This window comes from Crocuta crocuta, unplaced genomic scaffold (assembly GCF_008692635.1).
Source record: "Crocuta crocuta isolate KB4526 unplaced genomic scaffold, BGI_CrCroc_1.0 scaffold107, whole genome shotgun sequence".
Classification (NCBI taxonomy): domain Eukaryota; kingdom Metazoa; phylum Chordata; class Mammalia; order Carnivora; family Hyaenidae; genus Crocuta; species Crocuta crocuta.
The window spans coordinates 572,075-593,304 of record NW_027531877.1 but is presented as its reverse complement, the minus strand read 5'-3'; the positions used below and the strand labels follow the sequence as shown (position 1 = coordinate 593,304).

Genomic DNA, 21,230 nt, shown 5'->3' with positions numbered 1-21,230 from the left:
CCCGAGCTATGGAGAAACTTCTTGAAATTATGCAGGGGACAGGCAAGCTCTAAAATGCAAAAATTTAAGCACCTCCTATGTATCCAACTTAGATTAATTGTAGCTGATCTCTGTCTTTGGAAACTTAACCACGGTCTCCCCGTCAATGAAATTTTCCTCTTTAGTAGTGGCTCTACCACTAACCTAGGCATGTAAAGCAGAAAGTGGGGCATGCATTCTTGACCACTCCTTCTCCTCTGTTCCTCACTTCTGTCAACCTCCAAAGCCTGTGGATCTACCTCCTAAATGATGTTTGAATCTGTCTGCTTGTTTCTAATCTTCTGGTCCAAACCACAGTCATCTTCTAACTGAGCCATGCACGGCCTCCTAACTGGTCTTTCTGCTTTTTCCTCTTTTCCTCCTCAAATTATTCTTCTCACTGTAGCTAGAAGAGCAGGCTTTAGGAAACCCAGGTCTGGGGGCATCTGAGTGACTCAGTCGGTTAAGCATCTGACTTCAACTCAGGTCATGATCTCACAGTTTACGGGTTCTAGCCCCACATGGGGCTCTGTGCTGACAGCTCGGAGCCTGGAGCCTGCTTCAGATTCTGTGTCTTCCTCTCCCTCTCTCCCTTCCCTGCTCATGCTCTTCTCTTTCTCTCAAAAATAAATAAACATAAAAAAAAGAAATCCAGTTCTGATGGAGTTACTGTGTCCCTTAAAGTCTTTCAGAGGTGTCTACTGACTTCTGGATCAAGTCAGAGCTTCCTGTGATATGGCAGAGACGACCATACTTCTCAGACGGTCCTTGTGGTCCCTGCTACTTCTCAGCTCACTTGAAGACAGGTGGGGCTAGAGGACTGGTTCAAGCCAGTGGGTGATGAGTGGAGTTACACATGTCACTTTTGAGCTGGGACATTTGCGGATACCCAACTCCATCTTCCTTACTCCTCCCCTGCTATGAAGACTGGGCAAGTCCATGTGTTCCTGATGGCAACTACAGGGTGGTCCAACCCCATTGTGGGTTTCTGGAGCGACTATGTGAGCACAGCTTCTCACTCTTCTGTGCTAAACATGTAATGTGGATGAGAATAAGTGTTTCCTTGTTAAGCCACTGGCAGTTTGGGGCTCTTTATTACCATAGCATAACCTAGTTCTTGCTGACTAATACAGGATGACTTGTAAAGCCCTCTGTGACCCATCTCCCACTCACTTCCCTGGTGTATTGTCTCATCCTCTTACTTTCTAAGCTCCAGCTCTAGTATTCTTTTGGTCCTCTGGGTACGCTACACTTCCTCAACCTGCCAGACTTCTGTATATGTTAACTCCACTCCCTAAAACATTCTTTCCTCCGTGCTTACCTACATAACTCCTATCCATCTGTCTGATCTTGGCTTACAAGGTATTCACTGACCCCCTTCCCAGGTCAGTTGCATGTCATTCCCTCCCTTCCCCTTTACTTCCCTCCCCTTCATTCTTTGCATCATTCATCACACTTAATAATTACTTGATTAATGTCTGACTTTACAGTCTCTGCTAGTAGAGACATATATGTCTCTGTATCTTTAGAACTCAGCATAGGACCTGACTTAGCAGGTATTCAGTGAAAAATGAGTTGAGTGATTGAATATATGAATACAGGACAGGGTCACACTGAATGGATTGTTTTCTACTTTTTTCTCTTCATTCACCTGTTAATTTTTTTCTTTTTTTTCTTTTTCTTTTTCTTTTTTTTTTTTTTTGCAGAGAGCTTTTTTGTGTCAGTCTAGCCTATGAGGTATAACCAATACACCCCTCAGGTATTTGGAGAAGAAAGAGACAATGGAGTGTTCAACTAATAGTTGGAAATTTTATGGAAAAAGTAGGCTTCTAGTTGAGCCTTGTAAAATGAGTAAAATTTGAACAGGTAGAGAGAATTGTGTGTGTGTGCCTGAAAGGGGCTTCAGCAAGAGAAAAAGGACTGGTAATAAGAATACTGTTGACTAAAGATGACAAGATGCCCAGACTCTCTGGACCCATCATTCTCTTCCATTTTCCATCCCTTCAGCATTAAGTCAGAAGAGTTATAGAGAACCTTCAAAGCTCAGAACCTGCTTTGGCTCTTATGAATGAAAGAACTGCTCTCTTTTCTCTAACTCTGCCTCCATTCTGTTCTCACCCTACATTCCCAGAGGGTGGAAAACATGGCTTTTACTTCTTTCATAGCTCCCCATTGCTCACTTTTAATGCTTTATGCCTGGTAAGCATCCAATTAATGCAGTTAAACAATGAAACCTCTCTTAAATTTGTAATGACCTGCCTCAAGCTAGGGTGAGGCTCAAGGATACAGAGGTTAGGAACTCCAGATTATAGTATTACACTTAAGAAACAGGTAGAGTCTAACATGTACTCTTCTTCTTCTTTTAAAAAGCAGCTTTAAAAATCTCCACAAGTAATATATGCTCATTTCAGAAGATTTACAAAATATAGGTCATCAGAAGAAAATGAAAATTATCTAGAATCTCACTATCTGGTGATCACGACTGTTAACATTTTTGTACATATCCTTCTAGCCCTCTGTCCATTTATACACACGCATATTTATGAAGCTGGTTTAATATAGATCCATTTGTTTATTGTGGTAAAAAACACATAATGGAAAATTTACCCTAACAACCATTGTAAAGCATACGATTCAGCAATATTGAGTATATTCATATTGTTGTGAAACAGATCTCTAAGACTTCTTCGCTTTTTAAATCTGAAACTCTATGCCCATTAAACTTTACTTTTCTTAACAACAAATCATAAATGGCTTCTCATATATACCAAATACTCAAAAATATTGAATATTCTTTAACATTATGTTTAATGGGTATATATATTTTTTCCTCACCATAATTTTAAAAAACAAAATCCTTATGGTTGGATAGTTATATTACTTTTGGTTTTTTACCGTTACACAATGGATGGTGAACACATGTATTTTTGTACTTGTTTGAATATTTCTTTACAATAAACTGTTAGATTGGTCCAACTGCTGAATCAGAGGAGACATAGGTTTTTAGTGTTATTGACATGGGTTTCTTTGACTTTGGGTAGGAGACATGCACAATTTACACTCCCATCAGCAGAGTAAAAAGACCCGTTTCCCCACACTCTTGCCAGCACTGGAGGTTATATTTGGCATCTTTTCTTTGGAGACTTTAGTTACTTCTGAAATAAGCCTCATATCAAAAAGGAATTTCTCTCAGGCATCCCTGTGGCACATGTCTATTTCTGAGTGGGTGTGAACCAGATGTAGACTTGATGCTCACGTACCTCTACAAACAAGATTGGGAAGATGCCGACTTTATCTCCTAACTTGCCTTCTGCCCAGTTCTCATCCACTCGGCTGATCACAGTAATGATATCATCCTGAAAGAAAGAAAGTTTCATGGTCAGCATTCACTCTCAGTTTTTGGGTGGTAAAAGCTTTCGGTGGAGATCAGCTTGGAATCCCAGATGGTGTAAGGTACAAGAAATGTAACTCTTTCATAATTTATTTATAAAATCTTCCTCCATAAAGGGCAGTATTGGGCCACCAAGACCACAAGAGGAGTAGAAATAATTTGGAGGACCAATGGAATCCAATAGAAAATTTGGAAATGTTTCTAAGTTTTTTTAATGTTTTATTTATGTCTGAGAGAGAGAGAAGGACAGTGTGAGCAGGGGAGGGTCAGAGAGAGAGGGAGACACAGAACCTGAAGCAGGCTCCAGGCTCTGAACTAGCTCTCAGCACAGAGCCTGATGCGGGCCTGAACCGCGAGATCATGACCTGAGCGAAGTCAGACGCTTAACCGACTGAGCCACCCAGGTGCCCCAATGGAAATGTTTCTAATTTTCAATCACTAGCAGATTCTGAACATTCATTTATATTAATCAGATGGAGAAATCAATATGGGAGCCACAGGCAGATAGATTTTTAGCTTAGCAAAAGGGAAAAGAAATTTCATTCTAATTTTGAAAAATTTTCAGAACCTATTCAATTTTTAATGTATCAAATGTAAGGTGGTTTTTATTCAAAATTTTCTTATTACAAAAGGTTATAGGGGTTCCTGGGTAGTTCAGTCGGTTAAGCATCCAACTCTTGATTTCTGCTCATGTCACGGTCTCAACAGTTTGTGGGATCAAGTCCTGCATTGGGCTCTGTGCCAACAGCCCAGATACTGCTTGGAATTCTCTCTTTCCCTCTCTCTCTTCCCCTCCCTCTCTCTCTGTCTTTCTCTCTCAAGATAAATAAATAAACATTTAAAAAAGTTATATAAAGATTTGTAAAAACATTTGAAAATATAGTAAGCAAACCAAAGAATTCTGCCACAATATGTATACAACCATTGTTAACACCCTGGTTAGAACAATTTCCCAGCCAGATTCATCTCTATGAAGATGAAACATATGCAGTATACATATAAATACGTTGGTTTTTAAAAACTTTGCTGAAAAGATACACACACACACACATACACACACACATATGAACTATAAAGTTCATAAAGTTTAGATATAAAGCTTGATGAATGTTAACACTAACTATACCTACAAAACCCACATCCAGATCAAGAGATATAGAACATTTCCAGCACCCACAAGGCTCCTTTGTGTCCTTTTTCATTGTCTAGTGAGAGGTAACCACTATTCTGACTCCTAGCATATACACTCATTATGACTAGGCTTATATTTCATACAAAAGAAGTCATATAAGACACACTGACTTTTCACTGTATACCATATCAGGAATACCTTTCCATATCCATACCTGTCCATCAATCCAAATCTGAATATCCATCTACTGATCACTCTGACCTTCCGATCCATGCCTCTCAGCAATTTAGATGAATCAAAATCTGAGTTCATTACTGCATTATACCTTTTCTTAGCTTTCTCTGCCCCTATTAAAATTTACAGTTATACATTTATAGGTTGTGATTTCTTTAATGCCTGTGTCTACCCCCTCAGACTCTAAACTCTGTGTGTTCAGGGCCTGTGTCTGTTCTGTTCCTTTCTGTGCCCCTAGCACCCAATACAGTGGTTCCCATTTAGTGGCCATTCAATAAATTTCTAAATGAATGTGTGCATGCATGAATAAGTCAATGTGTGAGTAAATTCTATAATTTACTGAGATAGAGAACACTAGGAAAAGAATAGTTTTGGGAGGGAAGATCTTTGGTTTAATTTGGACATGCTGAGCTTAAGAAGACCATGAAATTTCCTAGTGTAGTCCAAGCGTTTCCTAGCTTCCAGAGTGGCTCAACTCCTCTCTTCTGATTCCTTTATCATAATTTTCCATTCACATGTGTGTTCTTTCCACTCGTCTGCCAGCTCTGTGAAGGTAGGAATAATGACTCATCACTTTGTCCCCAGCAGACAGCTTGGCACATGGATGAGCTCGATGAATGAACAAGCAGGTGGAGTAAGTGTCCTAGTTTGCAAATTCTCACAGAAGGGCAAAAAGGAAGATGATGCTTCCTGCCTCTGTCTCCTTCCAGCAGCATCCCCAGAGCTCAGCGTTTAATGCCTGGCACAAAGTAAATACTCAGTGAATATCTGTGGGTTTGTACTGCCCTTCCTCTAAGTGTAATTGAAACACAGATTTTACACTTTGGGCTACAGAATGACCTTCCCTAAGGGGCTCACTCTGAGGGGGGTGCCTGGGTGGCTCAGTTGATTGAGCATCAGACTCTTGATTTTGGTTCAGGTCTTGATCTCATGGGTCATGGGATCAAGCCCCTCACTGCCCTGTGTGCTGACAGCCCAGGGCCTGTTTGAGATTCTCTTTCTGCCCCATCCCACGTGTGTGTTCTTTCTCTCTCTGTGTCTCTCTCTCTGTATCTCTCTATCTCTGTCACACACACACATACACAAAATAAATAAATAAACAAAACAAAAAAAAAAAAAGAGGACTCACCCTGAGGTGCCAAGACAATAATGGTCAGTATTTCAAAATATGGAGAACAGTAAGGTTATCTAGTTTGAGGCAATTTGCAGTAAATCTCATTTCTGGTAGTGATGCAATAAAAGTGTTTTACAAAAGAAAAGACCTTTCCTGAGCTACTCCACCAAAGCCGCTTCTAGTACTGATGTACTTCTCATAAGCAGCAAAGGGTGAAAATAACCTCAACTTTGGCTTCTCTGAGAGAATTTGAATGTTTAAGGAATCATAAATACTGAATACGGAGAATTAAAGTAGTCTAGACTTTAGTAGAAGTGCTGTTTCTTGCACATGGTGAAGAATTATCTGATTAAAAAAAGAGGCAAAAAATACCTTCGAGTAATTAATGTGCTTGGAAAATACAACTTGTAAGAGGTTATTTATATATAAAGGTATAATTATGGTATTGTGTGTGTTTTGAATGTTTTGAATACAATGTTTACAATGAAATAGAATGTTGTAAAAAGTAAAATTAGATGCTCAGAACTTGGTCAGCAAGCATGCCCTTAGATTTATGGTACAAAGGAAAGGGTTGTAGTTTTGCACAGCACACGGTCAGAATGTTTTGTAAACTGTTGTCCACCTGTCTGTCTGTCCCACTACTCTGCCCTTGGGCAGAGACTGGGACTTGTTCAGGCTGCATCCCTAGTGCCTGCAAAGAAGAGGTGTTCAAAAGTGTCTAGAATGAATGAATGAATGAATGTGTGAATACTTAACTTTTTTTTTTAAAAAAAATGCTTTATTTATTTCTGAGAGAGAGAGAGAGAGAGAGACAGCGTGAGCAGGGGAGGGTCAGAGAGAGAGGGAGACACAGACTCTGAAACAGGCTCCAGGCTCTGAGCTGGCTGTCAGCACAGAGCCTGACGCAGGGCTCGAAGCCACAAACCGTGAGATCCTGACCTGAGCCGAAGTCAGATGCTTAAGCAACTGAGCCACCCAGGCGCCCTGAATACTTAACTTTCGTAATTGCCATGCAAAAGGTTTAAGAATTTGCATCAAACTCTTTAGCAGATTTCTTTGGCAACTTCCATTTAGTTTTGAACTACACACACACATATAAATATTTCTGTGTAAACTATATATACATTTTTAAAATTAGCAAGTATTAAACCCTCCAGGCTGTGGCACAGTCTCTGTGTGGTTGCTGGTGACCTCCACAGCGGCCTAGAATCGTACCTTGAGGAAGCTCAGGCAGTCCCGGTTCTCACTCTTGTCTTTGTCCCGTAGGTCAAAGTTGTAGAGGGCCCGGCAAAGTGGGGGTGGCTGGGGCAGTTGCTTGATGACTTCCACGGAGCTGGCTGGGAAGATCCCACTGACTCCATTGACCTCCCCCTGGTACCAGTTCTCATCCAGCTGTCTCCGGAGGAGGATGACGTCTCCCTTATTAAACCTCAGGTCGCCGGGATTCTGCCCTCGGTAGTTGCATAAGGCCTTTGCTCTTGGCACCTGCAGCAGCACAGACCAGTGAAATATGTACTTAGCTTACAGATTGGAGGGATGGAGGGATGTGTAGCATTAATAGCTGATTACTGAGCACTCCCTATGGGCTAAGTGCTGGATGTAGATCATCTTCTTTAACCTTTGAGAAAGACATTAGCCCATATCTAAGCAGGGCAACTGAGACACAGAGTGGTTTAGTACCTTGCCTAAGGGGACATAGCTGGGAAATGGCAAACAGTGGTTCTGAACTCAGACTGTCTGATTTTAGAGCCCCTGTTCTTAATTACTCTGCAGGGAACAGGATTTTGGACACAACTGTGTGAACTTGAGTGAATCAGTAACTGTTTCTGGGGCCTGAATACTGATTTAGAATTCTGGCTCCACCTCTTTCCCGTCATGTGGCCATCATCAAGTCACATGATTAATCTTGCATAAATCTATCCAGTTATAAAATGGGATAATACTAGAATATGTGCTTTACCAGGGCAGTTGTGAGGACTACATAATATTCCTAATGTATTTAGCATATTGCTTGACACATAGTACATACCCAAAAAATGGCATCTTTTACAACCATCACCTGTAGGGAAAGGCTAATAACATCAGTTCTACCTATTCCTCATTGTTGATGGGGAGAAAACTGAGGTGAAAAGTCCCTGAAAATACAAAGTGCTGTACGAGGGGCATCTGGCTGGCTCAGTTGGAGGAGCATGAGACTTTGGTCTCAGAGTTGTGAGTCTGAGCACCACGTTGGGTGTAGAAATTACTAAAACAAAACTTAAAAAGAGAGAGAGAGAGAGAGAGAAAGTGCTCTATGAGAACAATGCAGCATGATTTATCCTCAGCCTTGTCTAGAAATTGTAAACCTCGTGCGTGTTTGCATCATTAGGGAACACTGAGACAAAGACACAATTAATCATAGATGAGTCATCACTTTAAAAAAATCAGCTAAAGAACTGTCAAATTAGTTGTCCATCTAAGTAATTATTTCAGTCAAGTACATTTTTTTTTCTAGTTGAAACTGGTTTCTACACACACAAATGGCCTCACTCTGGTCTTGCTTGGCATCAGTTCCCTTCAGCGTCACTTGGCTTGTATTTTATTTTTGCTTTCCTCAGCAATGGGGTGAAGTAGTCCCCTCTCTCGGGGGCGGTCTTGCTATTCATAAGGGGCTGTAAGCGGGCAGTGTTGCAGTTCTCTAAGAACCTTCCAAGACCACAGTGGTATTTGAAAAGGAATTTCAGGCAGTTTAGGCGTAGAGACAAGATCTGAACAGTCCCTTGCTGCAGGGATGGTAGAGAAGTGCTTTTCTGCTGGTCCCTGAATACAGTAAAGAGAGCCCACAGAAAAAGAAAACCACAGGAACACAGCTCATCCCTGGGAAACTCATGGACACGTGAGCAAAGACGCGTGGGCTAGGAGGTTTAGCACAGCGTCGTGGAGATTATAAATGGAATTGGTTGAATAAATTATGATACACCCACACAGTGGAAAACCCTGCAGTCATTAAAATTGATGAGAGAATCTATATGAGAATTACTCCTGATACATACTAAATTTAATAGAAGAGGTTAAAAACGGTTTTGTTTTCATTACAAATGAAAACTAGGCTTTCCTTGTGAACACATATGCATATTTTTACCTTGAGCAAATGCTAGATGGCCATACTAGCGATGATATTTTTGAAAATTAAAAAAAAATGTTTCTCTAAGTGCTTAGCAGTGCTTTCTAACTTTTCTACAGTGAAATTGCCTATTAAAATTTGATAGTAGAGGGGTGCCTGGCTAGCTTAGACAGAGGACCATTTAGCTCTTGATCTCTGGGTCATGAGTTTGAGCCCACGTTGGGTATAGAGATTACGTAAAAAAGAAAATTGAAAAAAAAAAATGGACAGTAGAAATAAAACGAATGAGACTAGGGAACGAAAAATAAAAGGTATGGAAGCAATTTAGGAAGAAAACAAGCCAAGCTGAGTTGGATCAACAGACTTTACAACTACCTTTCAGAAAAGTTTCTTAGCTGAGAAATAAGCAGGTGGAAGCAGAAGGAGAGCAGACGACTTCTGAAGAATGATCTGAATCTGTTAGACTCCCAGGGTTGGGTATAGCAGGGAACAACCGTGGTCCCTCCATATTCTTTCTCCCAATTTTCCATTGTAAAATACATCACATTTTGGTTGGTCCACAGCCACCTGGAACACTGGTCACATTTTCCAGCCTCCCTGAGGAAGCTAAGTTTTGGCCAATGGGGTATAGGTGAATTTTGGGAAGTGTCCTTTGGAGAGAGACTGATTTTCTCTTTCCTTTCCTCCACTTTGCCATGTGGAATGCAGACACGATTGCTGGAGTTCTAGCTGCCATCCTGAACAATGAGGATGAGGGTCACAGTAAAAGAGGGAAGAGGGTAAGTAGTCTGGGTTGCAGAGCTGCCGGGCAAGTGCTGGACTACTTTTACTTCCAGACTTTTGTCTGGAAGCTAAATAAACTTCTGTCTTGCTTAATGCATTGTTAGTTTGAATTTGTAAAAGAAAAGGGGGGAGGAATGAAAAAAAAAAGAAGCAGCAAAGAACCAAAGCCCCTTTCTTTGACTTTGCATAATAATGATAGTGTCAATAATTAATATTTATTGAGTGCCCCTTCCTATGGGCCAGGTATTGTGCTAGGCACTCCACAATATATCTCAGTATGTCTTATTTAATCTCGTGCTAACCTGTGATTAGAAAACCATGTATCAGAGAAGTTACAAAGTTGCCCAAGTTCATGAAGGTAGAAAGTGGTGGGTTCAGGATTTGAGGTTGAGTTTGTCTATCCTGAAGAGCCCAAGCCAGTGTTTTTCAAAATGAAGGTTCCCCTGTATCAGACTCCTGGGAGATGTTCAAAATGCAGACTTCTGAACCCCGTCCCTAACTTATTTGACCAGAATCTCTTGGAATGCAATTCAAGTAGCTATGTTTGCATCAAGCTCCCCAGCTTCCAAGTTTGATGCCCTCGTCTGAGTTACATCTTATTCTTACTAAAACGGGAACAGTGGAGTTTTGATGCAGGCTTTGTAAATGGCTAAGCTGCCTTTTTTCATTCTTTCCTGGAAGACATTTCAGTGCAAGTGGTTACATATTTTAATGACTACTAAGCAAGTATATTAAAACTGAAATTGCACTACATCTTTCTGAAGATGTATGAACTTTGAAACCCTGAGATAGTTCTAATTGCCTGGCCATCTTCATCTTTTCTCCATCTCCCCTCAGTACAGGTAGATACAATGGAAACGAACTGCCAATCCATTTTTAACATCTTTCTCTTTAACCTCCTCTGTTATTCTCAGTCCTACATTCATACTTATAGGAACCATTGTCTTCCTGCTGAGAAAAGGATGGTGGGGATGGTGGGTGCAGAGAGAGGGAGAGAATCTGAAGAAAGGAAGGAAATTGACATTTACTGCGGTACTGGCAGGCCACAGAAATTTGTCTCACATTACAGCTTTACTACACTCTCCATGTATTGTGTCATTCATAGGATCTTAAAATCCTATGAAGTGGGTGGTGTCATTGTATTGATGAAGAAACAGAAGTTCTGAGACGTTCAATGTTATCAGGCAAGGTCACACAGCCCGTTTGTGGCAGCCACGAGACTGCCTTAGGCTCTTCTGACCTCAAGGCCTGGGTTTCTATCATCCTCATTCTCTTTCATCCAGCAGAAGTCACCAAGTATGTTTTTCCATCATAAAACTCATTTGGGGCTCTGTTTTATAATAAAAATCTGAATAGAGTGTGAATGCAATTTGCTTGCCGCTGGCTGCATTAGCATGAATTATTGAACTCCAGAGCCCTCACATAAAAGTTAAGCACCTGAAGAGACTCAGCTGGTTGATTCTATCCGGTTCTCAACTGTTCTCTCGGGGGAAAATGACTCTGAGTTCCACATCAGCTATCACCTGTCACAGTGTTGGTAATAGCTTTTATCACCCGCAATTGTTTTCTGTCTCTACAGGTCTGGGTGGGAGGGAGAATGGTGACATAGCGGGTGTGGCAGTCTCAAAGCCAGGCCGTTACCAAACTCTTTTTTTCCTGGTGATTTTCAGAAAGCCAGATGATCCAATGGAAGCTCGCACGTGCCCCCAAAAGCTTTCCTTTTCTGAGATTCAGAAGGCTCAAGACTTCTATGGTCCCGTACTTTGTCTTTTCATTTGTTACTGCAGTAGGATCTGAGAACCATGAGGGCCATGCTTTTGATGGAATAATTCATGGAGCCAAGAAACAAGGAAGCAAGGTCATGCAGAGACATTATCAGTAAAAGAAGGAGGGAACTTGTTGGGATGAGCACTGAGTGTTGTATGGAAGGAATGAATCATGAGAATCTACTCCGGAAGGCAAGAGCACCCTGCATACACCACATGTTAGCTAACTTGACAATAAATCATATTTTTTAAAAAAGTATGTTGTAGTAATGAATGTTAGTAGTAAAATTAATGCAAGCATTCCTTCTCTGAGGAATCACCTGTTTGCTCTCATCTTCTGAATGGCATATCATTCACTCTGGTCATACCACACACACAGGAGTATGTGGCCCAGGGCAGCCAGGGCATGCAAATCCCCCTAGCATAGCGTTTTGTACAAAGGAATCATCTGCCACAAACAGGGCCAACCAGGATCTTCTCAGAGGTTTGATATATAGATGCCCTCTTAGATCATGTGCTTTGAGGAGGTAGGCCTTGGAGTACTAGTGGTATTATTTCCCAAGAAATAGACACATCTTCCTGAATGAGGCTGCAGGAGGCAGCAGAAATAGAGATATGCATAAATAAGAGAACTAGATAGATAAGAGCCTTGACAATAAAATTTGAATGCCTAGATCCAGCTGTGCTTGAAGGATACTTAGTTAAATAAGATCATATCTGCAATGTTTTCTTTATTACTTAAACTACCTGGGAGTTACTTTCTGACACTTGAAACCGAACAAGTCTTGACTAGTATGTATTAAAAACCCAGAAACAATAAGTCTGCATAACAACGAAATAGCCAAATAGTAGAATCCAGAAACATCAGGAAGTCTAGTTGCCAATGAGCTTTGAGCTTAATTCCAATTTGCAAATACTGAAGGAGGCGTATGGATTGATAACGAGGTCGGAGAAAAGGAGCCCAAGTGGAACAGAATGACCACAGTACAAAGGAAAAGGCTGAGTTGGGATAAGAACTCCATTTGCTACCATGTACTGAGCTCTTCACCATCCACTGGTGACACTCCCCAGTGGTTTGGAAAGGGTTTGACCTGCTTCTCTCTTCTCCTGGCATCAGGTGGAGCCAAAATCAACATGTGGAGCTGAGTGCTTACCCCCCTGAGCTGGTCAGGAGATCGCCCATCACTGGAGAATCGAGCCAAGAGAAACCATCCTGGCTTTTGGCTCAAGTTATTATATGCTAGGCTATGAATTCTCTGCTGGAGAGTTCAGAATGTGTGTAAAGCACCTCTGTATCTCTGTCTCTGAGACCTGGAGACAAGCAGGTATTTGATAAATGCTGGAAGAATGAATGAATTTGTGAATTAATCAAGAAATATCCAGAAATTGCCATTCCTGGAGGAAAAGGATATGTGCCAGGTGAATAAATATGATAATAATAATTTGAAAGTAGGCTTATTGGCATAAGCTGGGAAATAAAAAGAGAGAGTTTGGGCCATATTTTCCACATTGTCCTAAATTTTAATAATTTGGTCCTACACATGCTCGGAAAAGCATTCCATACTCAAGTTCAGGAAACACTGAGTTAAACAAAGTCACATAAGTTTCTTTGCTGACTGGCTTCTCAGCAGCTTTATCTGCAAATGTGATTTTGTGTTGCATCTGGGCCACTCTGCAGGATTAGCAGAACAGGCTGCGGGAATGCTGGGTAAGATAAATGAGATTTTACTCTATTGGTGAGACAAAGGGTCAGCTGACTGTCTTGGATCCTAATTTCCTAGTTGCTGCTTCGCCAGTTGGACCACCCTCCCCCCCTCCCTCACCATGATAATCCTTTCGGAGCAGATTTTGGGCATTGGAGTGTATGTTAGAAAGTGCTGGCTGGCCCTTGTGTACGCACTTTGTCTCCTCTGGTGAGAAGAGAGGACCTTCCAGTGCTCAACAGGATCAAGACCATCTGCTAATTGGGGACTTGAAATCACCAGAACGTTCACAGTATTATGCTCTTTCTAAGTGGAAATCCCTGAATCTGGGCATTCATATTTGAGGCCGGGCTTATGAGATACTCTATGTGAGTTACTTTTCTTCATAGAGAATTTTACTTGTTTAAGGGAGATACAAGAGTGCAATAGAACATAGATGTTAGCATCAAGTAGGATGTCTGTTTCCATTCTGGCTTTTGTAAATTTGACCAAATCACTTAGCCTTCATGACCCTTAGTTTAGATCAGCCACAAATTGGGACTAATCCTATACCTCTCTGTGCAGTACACTCAGCAAGTCTAGGTTATTCAAACCCTCCCTATTCCAATGAAACATTTGGCAGCTGACCTGGAAGATAGCCTCTAAGCCCTTGGTATATCCTGCTTGGTTAAGAGAGGCTTTGTGTACTTGGGGCCTTGGGACACATCAGAGAGTCTAAGCCAACACTGTGATTTATGGTGGGAGGTTGGAGTCATGTGCTGGTAGAACTTTGACCTCTGGAGGAACTGGAGACTAAAGTCAACCACAAGGAAGGTCGGTCATGCCTACCTGCCTGGCCTCCAATAAAAACCCCAGACATCAAGTCTTGGGCAAGCTTCCTTGGTAGGCAGTACTTCATGGGTGCTGTCATACATTGTCACCGAGTGAAATAAGTGTTGTCTGTGCAACTCCTCGGGGAGAGGACCACCAAAAGCTTGTGACTGGTCTTTTCTGGACTCTGCCGTAAGTGTTTTTTTTTCTGATTCTGACTTTAATGTGTCTCCTTCCACTGTCATAAACTGTGACAGTGAATGTAACAGCTTTGCTGAGTTCTGTGAGGCCTTATAGTGAATCACTGAATCTGAGGGGGTCTTGGGACCTATGAACACACTTCCTCATGGACGGACTAGGAGGTCTAATCACATAAATCACATAGAGTACTTGTAGGATTCTTGGAAAACAGATGTTCAGTAAATAAGGATGCTTTGAGATTTTTGCCTAAAGATGGAGAGAAGAGTAATGAGCTTGTTGTTACACCTTCTGGCTTGACTTTTCAAGTCCTACTTGTCATTCATTCAATACACGCATTCTTTCAATAAATGCATTTTCAATAAATGCATTCAGTTAAATGCCAGGTATTTTCTAGTTGTGGAAACAAAGATTAAACTTATAACTAAAGATATAATTACAATTTGGAGTAAGTGTTATGGAGGAAAAGAATAAGGTGAGAGATGGGAAGGGAACAAAGGAAGGTTCTTTTTATTGGCCCTGTATCTACATCCAAAAGTCCCTTCTGTTCCATGACTTTTGTCATATCTTTTTCTCTTTATATCATCTTCCCTTGGTCCTTTGTCTCAGACCTCTCTCCTTCCAGTCCTAGGTACAGAGCTGGGACACTGCAGCTCAACATTTTTCCTTGTTATCTATCTCTTGCCACTTTTAATCAGTGGGCATGGCATTCCTGCCTTCTTCTCTCAATCAAACATCAATCAAGTACCAAGGATATGCCAAGATTATTTCCCTTGGTTCCTCCTGCCTCTTTCCTGGGTTATCAAGGGTCTTAGAGCAGGAAAAAGTGTGAGAGGCAGGAGTAATGCCAGGGGGCGGAGAAAGAACCATTCACAATCCTAAGCCCCATTTTAGGGTCACCCTTAGTATGCTTTTGTTTTTCCCTGAAAACATTTCTTTGAGATTGCTTTGGGGTAATATCATTCTCCTATCATAGGAGGTAATCCTGGACATGTTCATAGCCATATCCCTGACTCCTAACATAAGCTTGTTCTTAATAAATATTTGGGATTGCTTTTGAAATGGGCTAGGTGCCAGGTCCCAGAGCTGTTCGATGGGATAGCACTGAATTCTCCAGCGAATCAAAGCATTTCCACTGCAATTGCTTCTTCCAGGAGGGCATAGGCACTTGAGAGGAAGGGCCAGAGGTGCATGGGAGCCTGAGGGACAAGAGGAGGCAGTTTTCTCACATCCTAGGAGGAAATTCTGCTCCCTTCCATTATCCTTATTTCCAGAGTGAGCTTTTCCAATAGGTGTGGCATGTGGTGAATGCGTCTCTCTCCATATGATTTAAAAGCCTGAGCCAAATCCAACATGCAGAGGGAGGAGAGATGAGTGAAATGACTCTCCCACCAACACCACCTTCCTTGGCTGAGGAAAAAAATAAATAAAAAGCTCTCGTTACATGTACACTGGCTTCCTCTCCCAAGCCTTTTCTCTCTTTCACTTCCATGTGAAGATTTCTGCAGCTGTAGGAGGAATGGCTAGGCACAATGTGACCCAGGCAAACAGCAAATATTTCTGATGATGAGGTCATATGGTTGGGGGCTGGAGGTGTAGTCCCTAGAATGTGATACATAACTTACAAATTTCTGTCCACGAGTGAGGCTCTGAACCTCTCTGAGCCTCAGTTTCCTCAACTTCAAAGCAAAGACAGTAATTCTTACTATTCCTTCCAACTGTAAACATAACAGGACACTAAGGTGAATGGTCAAAGCTCCAGGAGTATCTTTAAAACATTCCAGAAATAAAGGTGATGGATGAGACAAAACCAAATGAGTGAAATGTTGGTAACTGTTGACATGTGAGTCATGGATAAAAGGTGATTTATTATGCTACTGTTCTCTTTACTGCCATGTATGTGGTCCTTCTTAGAATTGCCAGTGAAGTCAAGGACCAGCATGACAGGCTGTTGTGGTGAGGCATGAAATGACCAGGAGTGCTCCCAGATCCTTGGCGAAAATGACTTTGAAGGGCCACATTGAGGTGGCTGAGCTTGCCCTCTACTGTCACAAGTTACATCTTGATTTCAGTTTCCTTCTTAATTCATCTCAGTCCTGTAAGACTTGCATGTTGTGTGTGTGTGTGTATTTATACCTATTAGCACTTTAATTTGGTAATACCAAAGAAAAAAGCCCACATGACCCCTGTTGAAAACAGCAAGATCTCGAAGGTTAGAAATCTTTCAGTTTGGCTGTCCTTGAAGCCAAGATTTTCATTATAAGGACCTTCAGCAAATCTGCAGTTTGTCTGCCTCTGTCAAATGAAAATTTAGAGCATTCCTCTCATTTATGCCAAGTGGGACAGACATGACCTTGGAGAAGACATAGCTGCCTATAGAGCTGGTCCCCGTGTTAGGAGTGAGTGATGCTGGAGACCTGCATGTCATCTGTCGCACAAGGGAACAGGGTCATTTAAGTAGATATCCTGAATTTAGGAGAACCTTCTAAAAATCCCTGAGAAATTGAAAATGTCTCTGATGATTAAGAGAAGTATTCCAGAAGTTATTTGCAGTCATTTTTCACTCTAAGATAGAGCCCATAGTCCTCCTAGGAATATGAGATACTGCAAATTACGTGAACTTTTTTTTTGTCTTTCCCCATAAAGTCATATCCAGATAGGTGCCAAAATCTTTCGTCCTGCCTCTCTGTCTTCAGAAAGTCTACACTGCCTCCTCCCCCAAGGCTCAGCTAGATCTCCTTTTCTTGCGAGCCATTGCACCCAGCAACCGTGCCAGTCCCGTCACAGCACTCTTCACCCTGTGGTGTAATTGCTGGTTTCCTTGCCTTTCGGCCTCCAGACATTGAACTCTGTAGTATCAGGGCCTATGGCTTGTTCGTCTCTACACCCTCGACTACTGGCAAAGTGATGCCATCCGTGCATTCATCCAACAAAAATGTATGGACACACCTACAGTATATAAGGTAGGCACACTCTATGCCATAAAGGCTTTACGGCAGAGAGTTTACATTCTAATAGAACCCAGGAAGATCAGTAAGTATTTGTTGAATATGTAACTGAAACATACAAGTAAGTAAACAAACAAACAAACAAAACACTACACCATGCCATTTGAACTCAGTTCCAATTACGATATTTTGCCATCTCTGGTCCTGAGGTAAATTTCTAACCCACTCAGGTACTTATTTCTCCAGGATTGGGAGTGTGCAAGCGTGTTAGCCTCAGATATCCACAGATAAATATAGTATTTTTCTAGGTCACTCCTTTAGGAAGGTCCCATTGTTTCAATGATGCTTTGAGCTATATCTATATCCCGGTTTCTCCAGCAGATACCTGCCTTAGAGACTCCCACTGTTGAAGACTCTTTCTTTTCCACACGTTCTCTTCACCAAGTGCATAATCTCCACTGCAAGCAGCCATGATGAGTGACAGAAAATGCCAGCTGGCAGCTCCAGGAAAGGGAGCAGAAGGGAGCAAGGAGATATCTTTTTCTGCCTATTCAGAACATTGAAATCCAATTTATCTCTGGCCACACGAGCCAAAGAAAGCAGCTTTCAGCAGCTGTTGATCTGAGAGGCTCCAATCTCACTTCTGTGACCTGGGTGTCACTGACACTCCTTGGGACACTCGTCTGGGAATGGGTTGGCATGAAGGAGTGGCTCTCCTCTTCACTCTTTCCTAAGGGCTGGTCTTGGGTAGGCCTGTTTCTGATGGCAGAAAAAGTGATAAGAGTCACTCTTTCAAGACTATTTTTGTGGGGCATGGACATTCCTGGGTAATTGCTGTGCAGGGTTCTTATTCCTGTCACTACTTTCACTTCACTGAATGGTGTACTGGTAAAGCAGCTCTCAAAAGCAAGCAAGCAAGCAAAGAAACAAAAGGCTCTGATTTGCAGTGTTTGCCAGTTTTCATGGTGTAAGTACTCCTACCTTGGCTACCAACCTGATGTTACTGAATATGAAGTTGGGAAGACATAAGTCATGTGCTTTATTGCCTTTTGTGAACCAGCAGTAGCTTGGTCCAATACTACTACACAGCTCCCTAATTCACCCATGCTCCAGAGGTGGAATTGGACCATATTAAAACCACTGTCTTTCTACAACTTGGATTTTAGGATATAGTTTGTAAAATACTTTTGCATCTGCTAGGTCATTGGGCTCTACCCACAACATTACATGGTGAGTATTATGCCAGTTTGGTGGAGGAAGAAACTGAGGCATGGGAAAATAGGACTTACACTTACACTGTGGAATTTACTCAGTTCTTATGTATCCACTCTTTTTGTTTAAGTTTTTAATTCCAGTTAGTTAACATACATACTAGTTTCAAGTATATAGTAATTCAACAGATACATGCATCATCCTGTGCTCATCATGACAAGTACACTGCTTAATCCTCATCATCTACTTAACCCTTCCCTCCCCACTACCCCCCTCTGGTAACTGTCAGTTTGTTCTCTATAATTAAGAGTCTATTTCTTGCTTTCTCTCTCTTATTTTTTTCCCTTTGCTTGTTGGTTTTGTTTCTTAAATTCCAGATGTAAGTGAGATCATCTGCTTTTGTTTTTCTCTGAGTTATTTCACTTAATGTTACACTCTCTAGATCTATCTATGTCATTACAAATGCCAAGATTTCATTCCTTTTTATGGCTGAATAATATTCTAGCGTGTGTGTGTGTGTGTGTGTGTGTGTGTGTGTGTGTGTAACATCTTTTTCATTCATCAGTTGATGGATTATCTTTCCACTCTTGACTCTGGTCATTCTCCTCTCACACTGCCTGCTGCAGCCAAACCACACTTTGTCTTCTGCTTAGTGTCTCATACATGCTCACCTCCTAAGTTCTTCCCAGAACATTCTTCCTTCGCTCCACCCTCTCCTTCTGTCCAACTGCTACTTGTCTTCTAGGTCTCAGCTTAAACTTCATGTCTCTCTACAGTCATGTCTGGGTCAGGGATCTCTCCCGTGTTATTTTTATGACACTCCCTAGTATCCTGATCATGGTATCTGTCAGGGAATGTTAAAGTATTGATCTGCTTTCTCCAGCAGTCTGTAGATTTTGTGAGGGCAGAAACTTAAATCTAACTCACCACTGATCCTAGTGCCAAGTGCAGTGTCTGGCCCAATGAGTATTTCTAGAGTGAATAAATTGATGCATGATGGTGTCCTAACCCTCACTGAATGCTTTGTTTTCTATACTATCTTCTATAGACTCCAAAGCATCCATGTCCTCATAGTTGGGTTAACGTTTTTTCAGGAACCTGTGGGGGCTCCTGCTAAAATGCACAGACTTCTCCATCATCGGTTGCAGCTGCTCACCTCCCCTACCTCCCCATGGCCACTCTGGACTTTGCAAAATATCACAGGAGCAAGTTGAGAAACCTGTTTGGTGTGCTATGAAATATGCTCATTACCCACATGCCAAGACAAAGACACAGTTCAGAAAGAACGCTCCAGCCAGAAGCACCTGTACCTCTGACAAAGGAGAAGTGTTTAGGAATAGCCTGGAACCAGTGTGTCCTGCAATAATTGCAAGGCTAAGCCCTCATGGATTTGCACTGATACCCTCAATTTCCCTCCATGGAGGCAGGAAAGGATCAGGGCTGCTTGCATGGCGAGGAGGTGCTGACCTTTGACACCACAGAATCTCATACATACCTGAGGCACTCATTACAAACATCTAATCATCTTCTGAAAACACAGGCAGCTGCCACTTAAGACAGGAGGAGTGGAGTCTGGCACCCATTAGTTCCTTTCCTTATATTACCTGAGACTGCCTAGTAATGCAAACTCCAGGGTGTTCATCTTTGCTCTGAAGCTTATATGAGAAAAAAAATAATTTACCAGTCACCAGAGGATCCCATGATGCCTCTAGAAGCATTCTGTCCAATAGAACTTTCTGTGACAATAGAAATGGGCTATTCTGTACTAATACAGTAGTCACTAGCCACATGTAGTTACTGAGCACCTGTCACGTGGCTAATGTGACTGAGAAACTGGACGTTAGGTTTTATTTACTTTTAATCAATCTAAAGTTAAAGTAAAATGGCCACATGTGACTTGTGGCTCCTATAACTGGACAGCCTAACTCTAGATCTAATGATCAGTTACAGGAAATACAGAGTACTGAAGAATGCATTAAATGACACCAGAAGGATACAATAAGAAAATTCACCAAATGGGAAACTATATGACAAAATGACCCAATTCCTTTAATACATTACAAAAAAAAGAAGAGGGTATGTGTGTGTTTGAAACCTACAGATTAAAAGACTTAAGAGGCATATCAACCAAATGCAACACATGGACTTTGGTGGATCTTGATTCAAACAAACCAATTATTAAAAAATTATGAGCTAATTGGAGAAATCTGAAAACCAACTGGTTATTTGATGATATCAAGGAATTTTCAGATGTGATAATGGTACTGAGGCTCTGTTTAAAAAATAGAGTTCTGGGGTGCCTGGGTAGCTCAGTTGGTTGAGTGACTCTTGATGTCAGCTCAGGTAGGATCCCAGGGTTGTGAAATCGAGCTCCCTATGGGGCTCTGGGCTGAGAGTGGAATGTGCTTGAGATTTTCCTTCTCTCTTTCTCCCCCCTCAGTGCCTCTCCCCCAGCTGGCATGCTCTCTCTCTCTCTCTCTCTCTTTCTCTAAAAAAAAAAAAAAAAAAAAAAGACACTACTTATTAAAAAATATTTTTAGATTTTTNCTGGGGTGCCTGGGTAGCTCAGTTGGTTGAGTGACTCTTGATGTCAGCTCAGGTAGGATCCCAGGGTTGTGAAATCGAGCTCCCTATGGGGCTCTGGGCTGAGAGTGGAATGTGCTTGAGATTTTCCTTCTCTCTTTCTCCCCCCTCAGTGCCTCTCCCCCAGCTGGCATGCTCTCTCTCTCTCTCTCTCTCTTTCTCTAAAAAAAAAAAAAAAAAAAAAAAAGAGTCCTTACCTTATAAAGATACTTATTGAGTTGTTTACAAATGAAAG

The 21,230-nt window shown here is 41.6% G+C and overlaps 1 protein-coding gene across 6 annotated transcripts in view; it reads right to left on the bottom strand.

The window, feature by feature from the left end:
* SH3RF2 (SH3 domain containing ring finger 2) overlaps window positions 1-21,230 on the bottom strand; it is a 124,761-nt gene that overhangs the window by 51,337 nt on the left and 52,194 nt on the right. For all 6 annotated transcript variants that reach the window (XM_077773033.1, XM_077773034.1, XM_077773032.1 and 3 more), the window contains 2 exons: window positions 7,105-7,374; window positions 3,279-3,374 (listed from right to left, as the gene is read on the bottom strand). In XM_077773033.1, coding sequence (XP_077629159.1) covers window positions 3,279-3,374; window positions 7,105-7,374 — 366 coding nt within the window. The remainder of the gene's footprint in view (window positions 1-3,278; window positions 3,375-7,104; window positions 7,375-21,230) is intronic.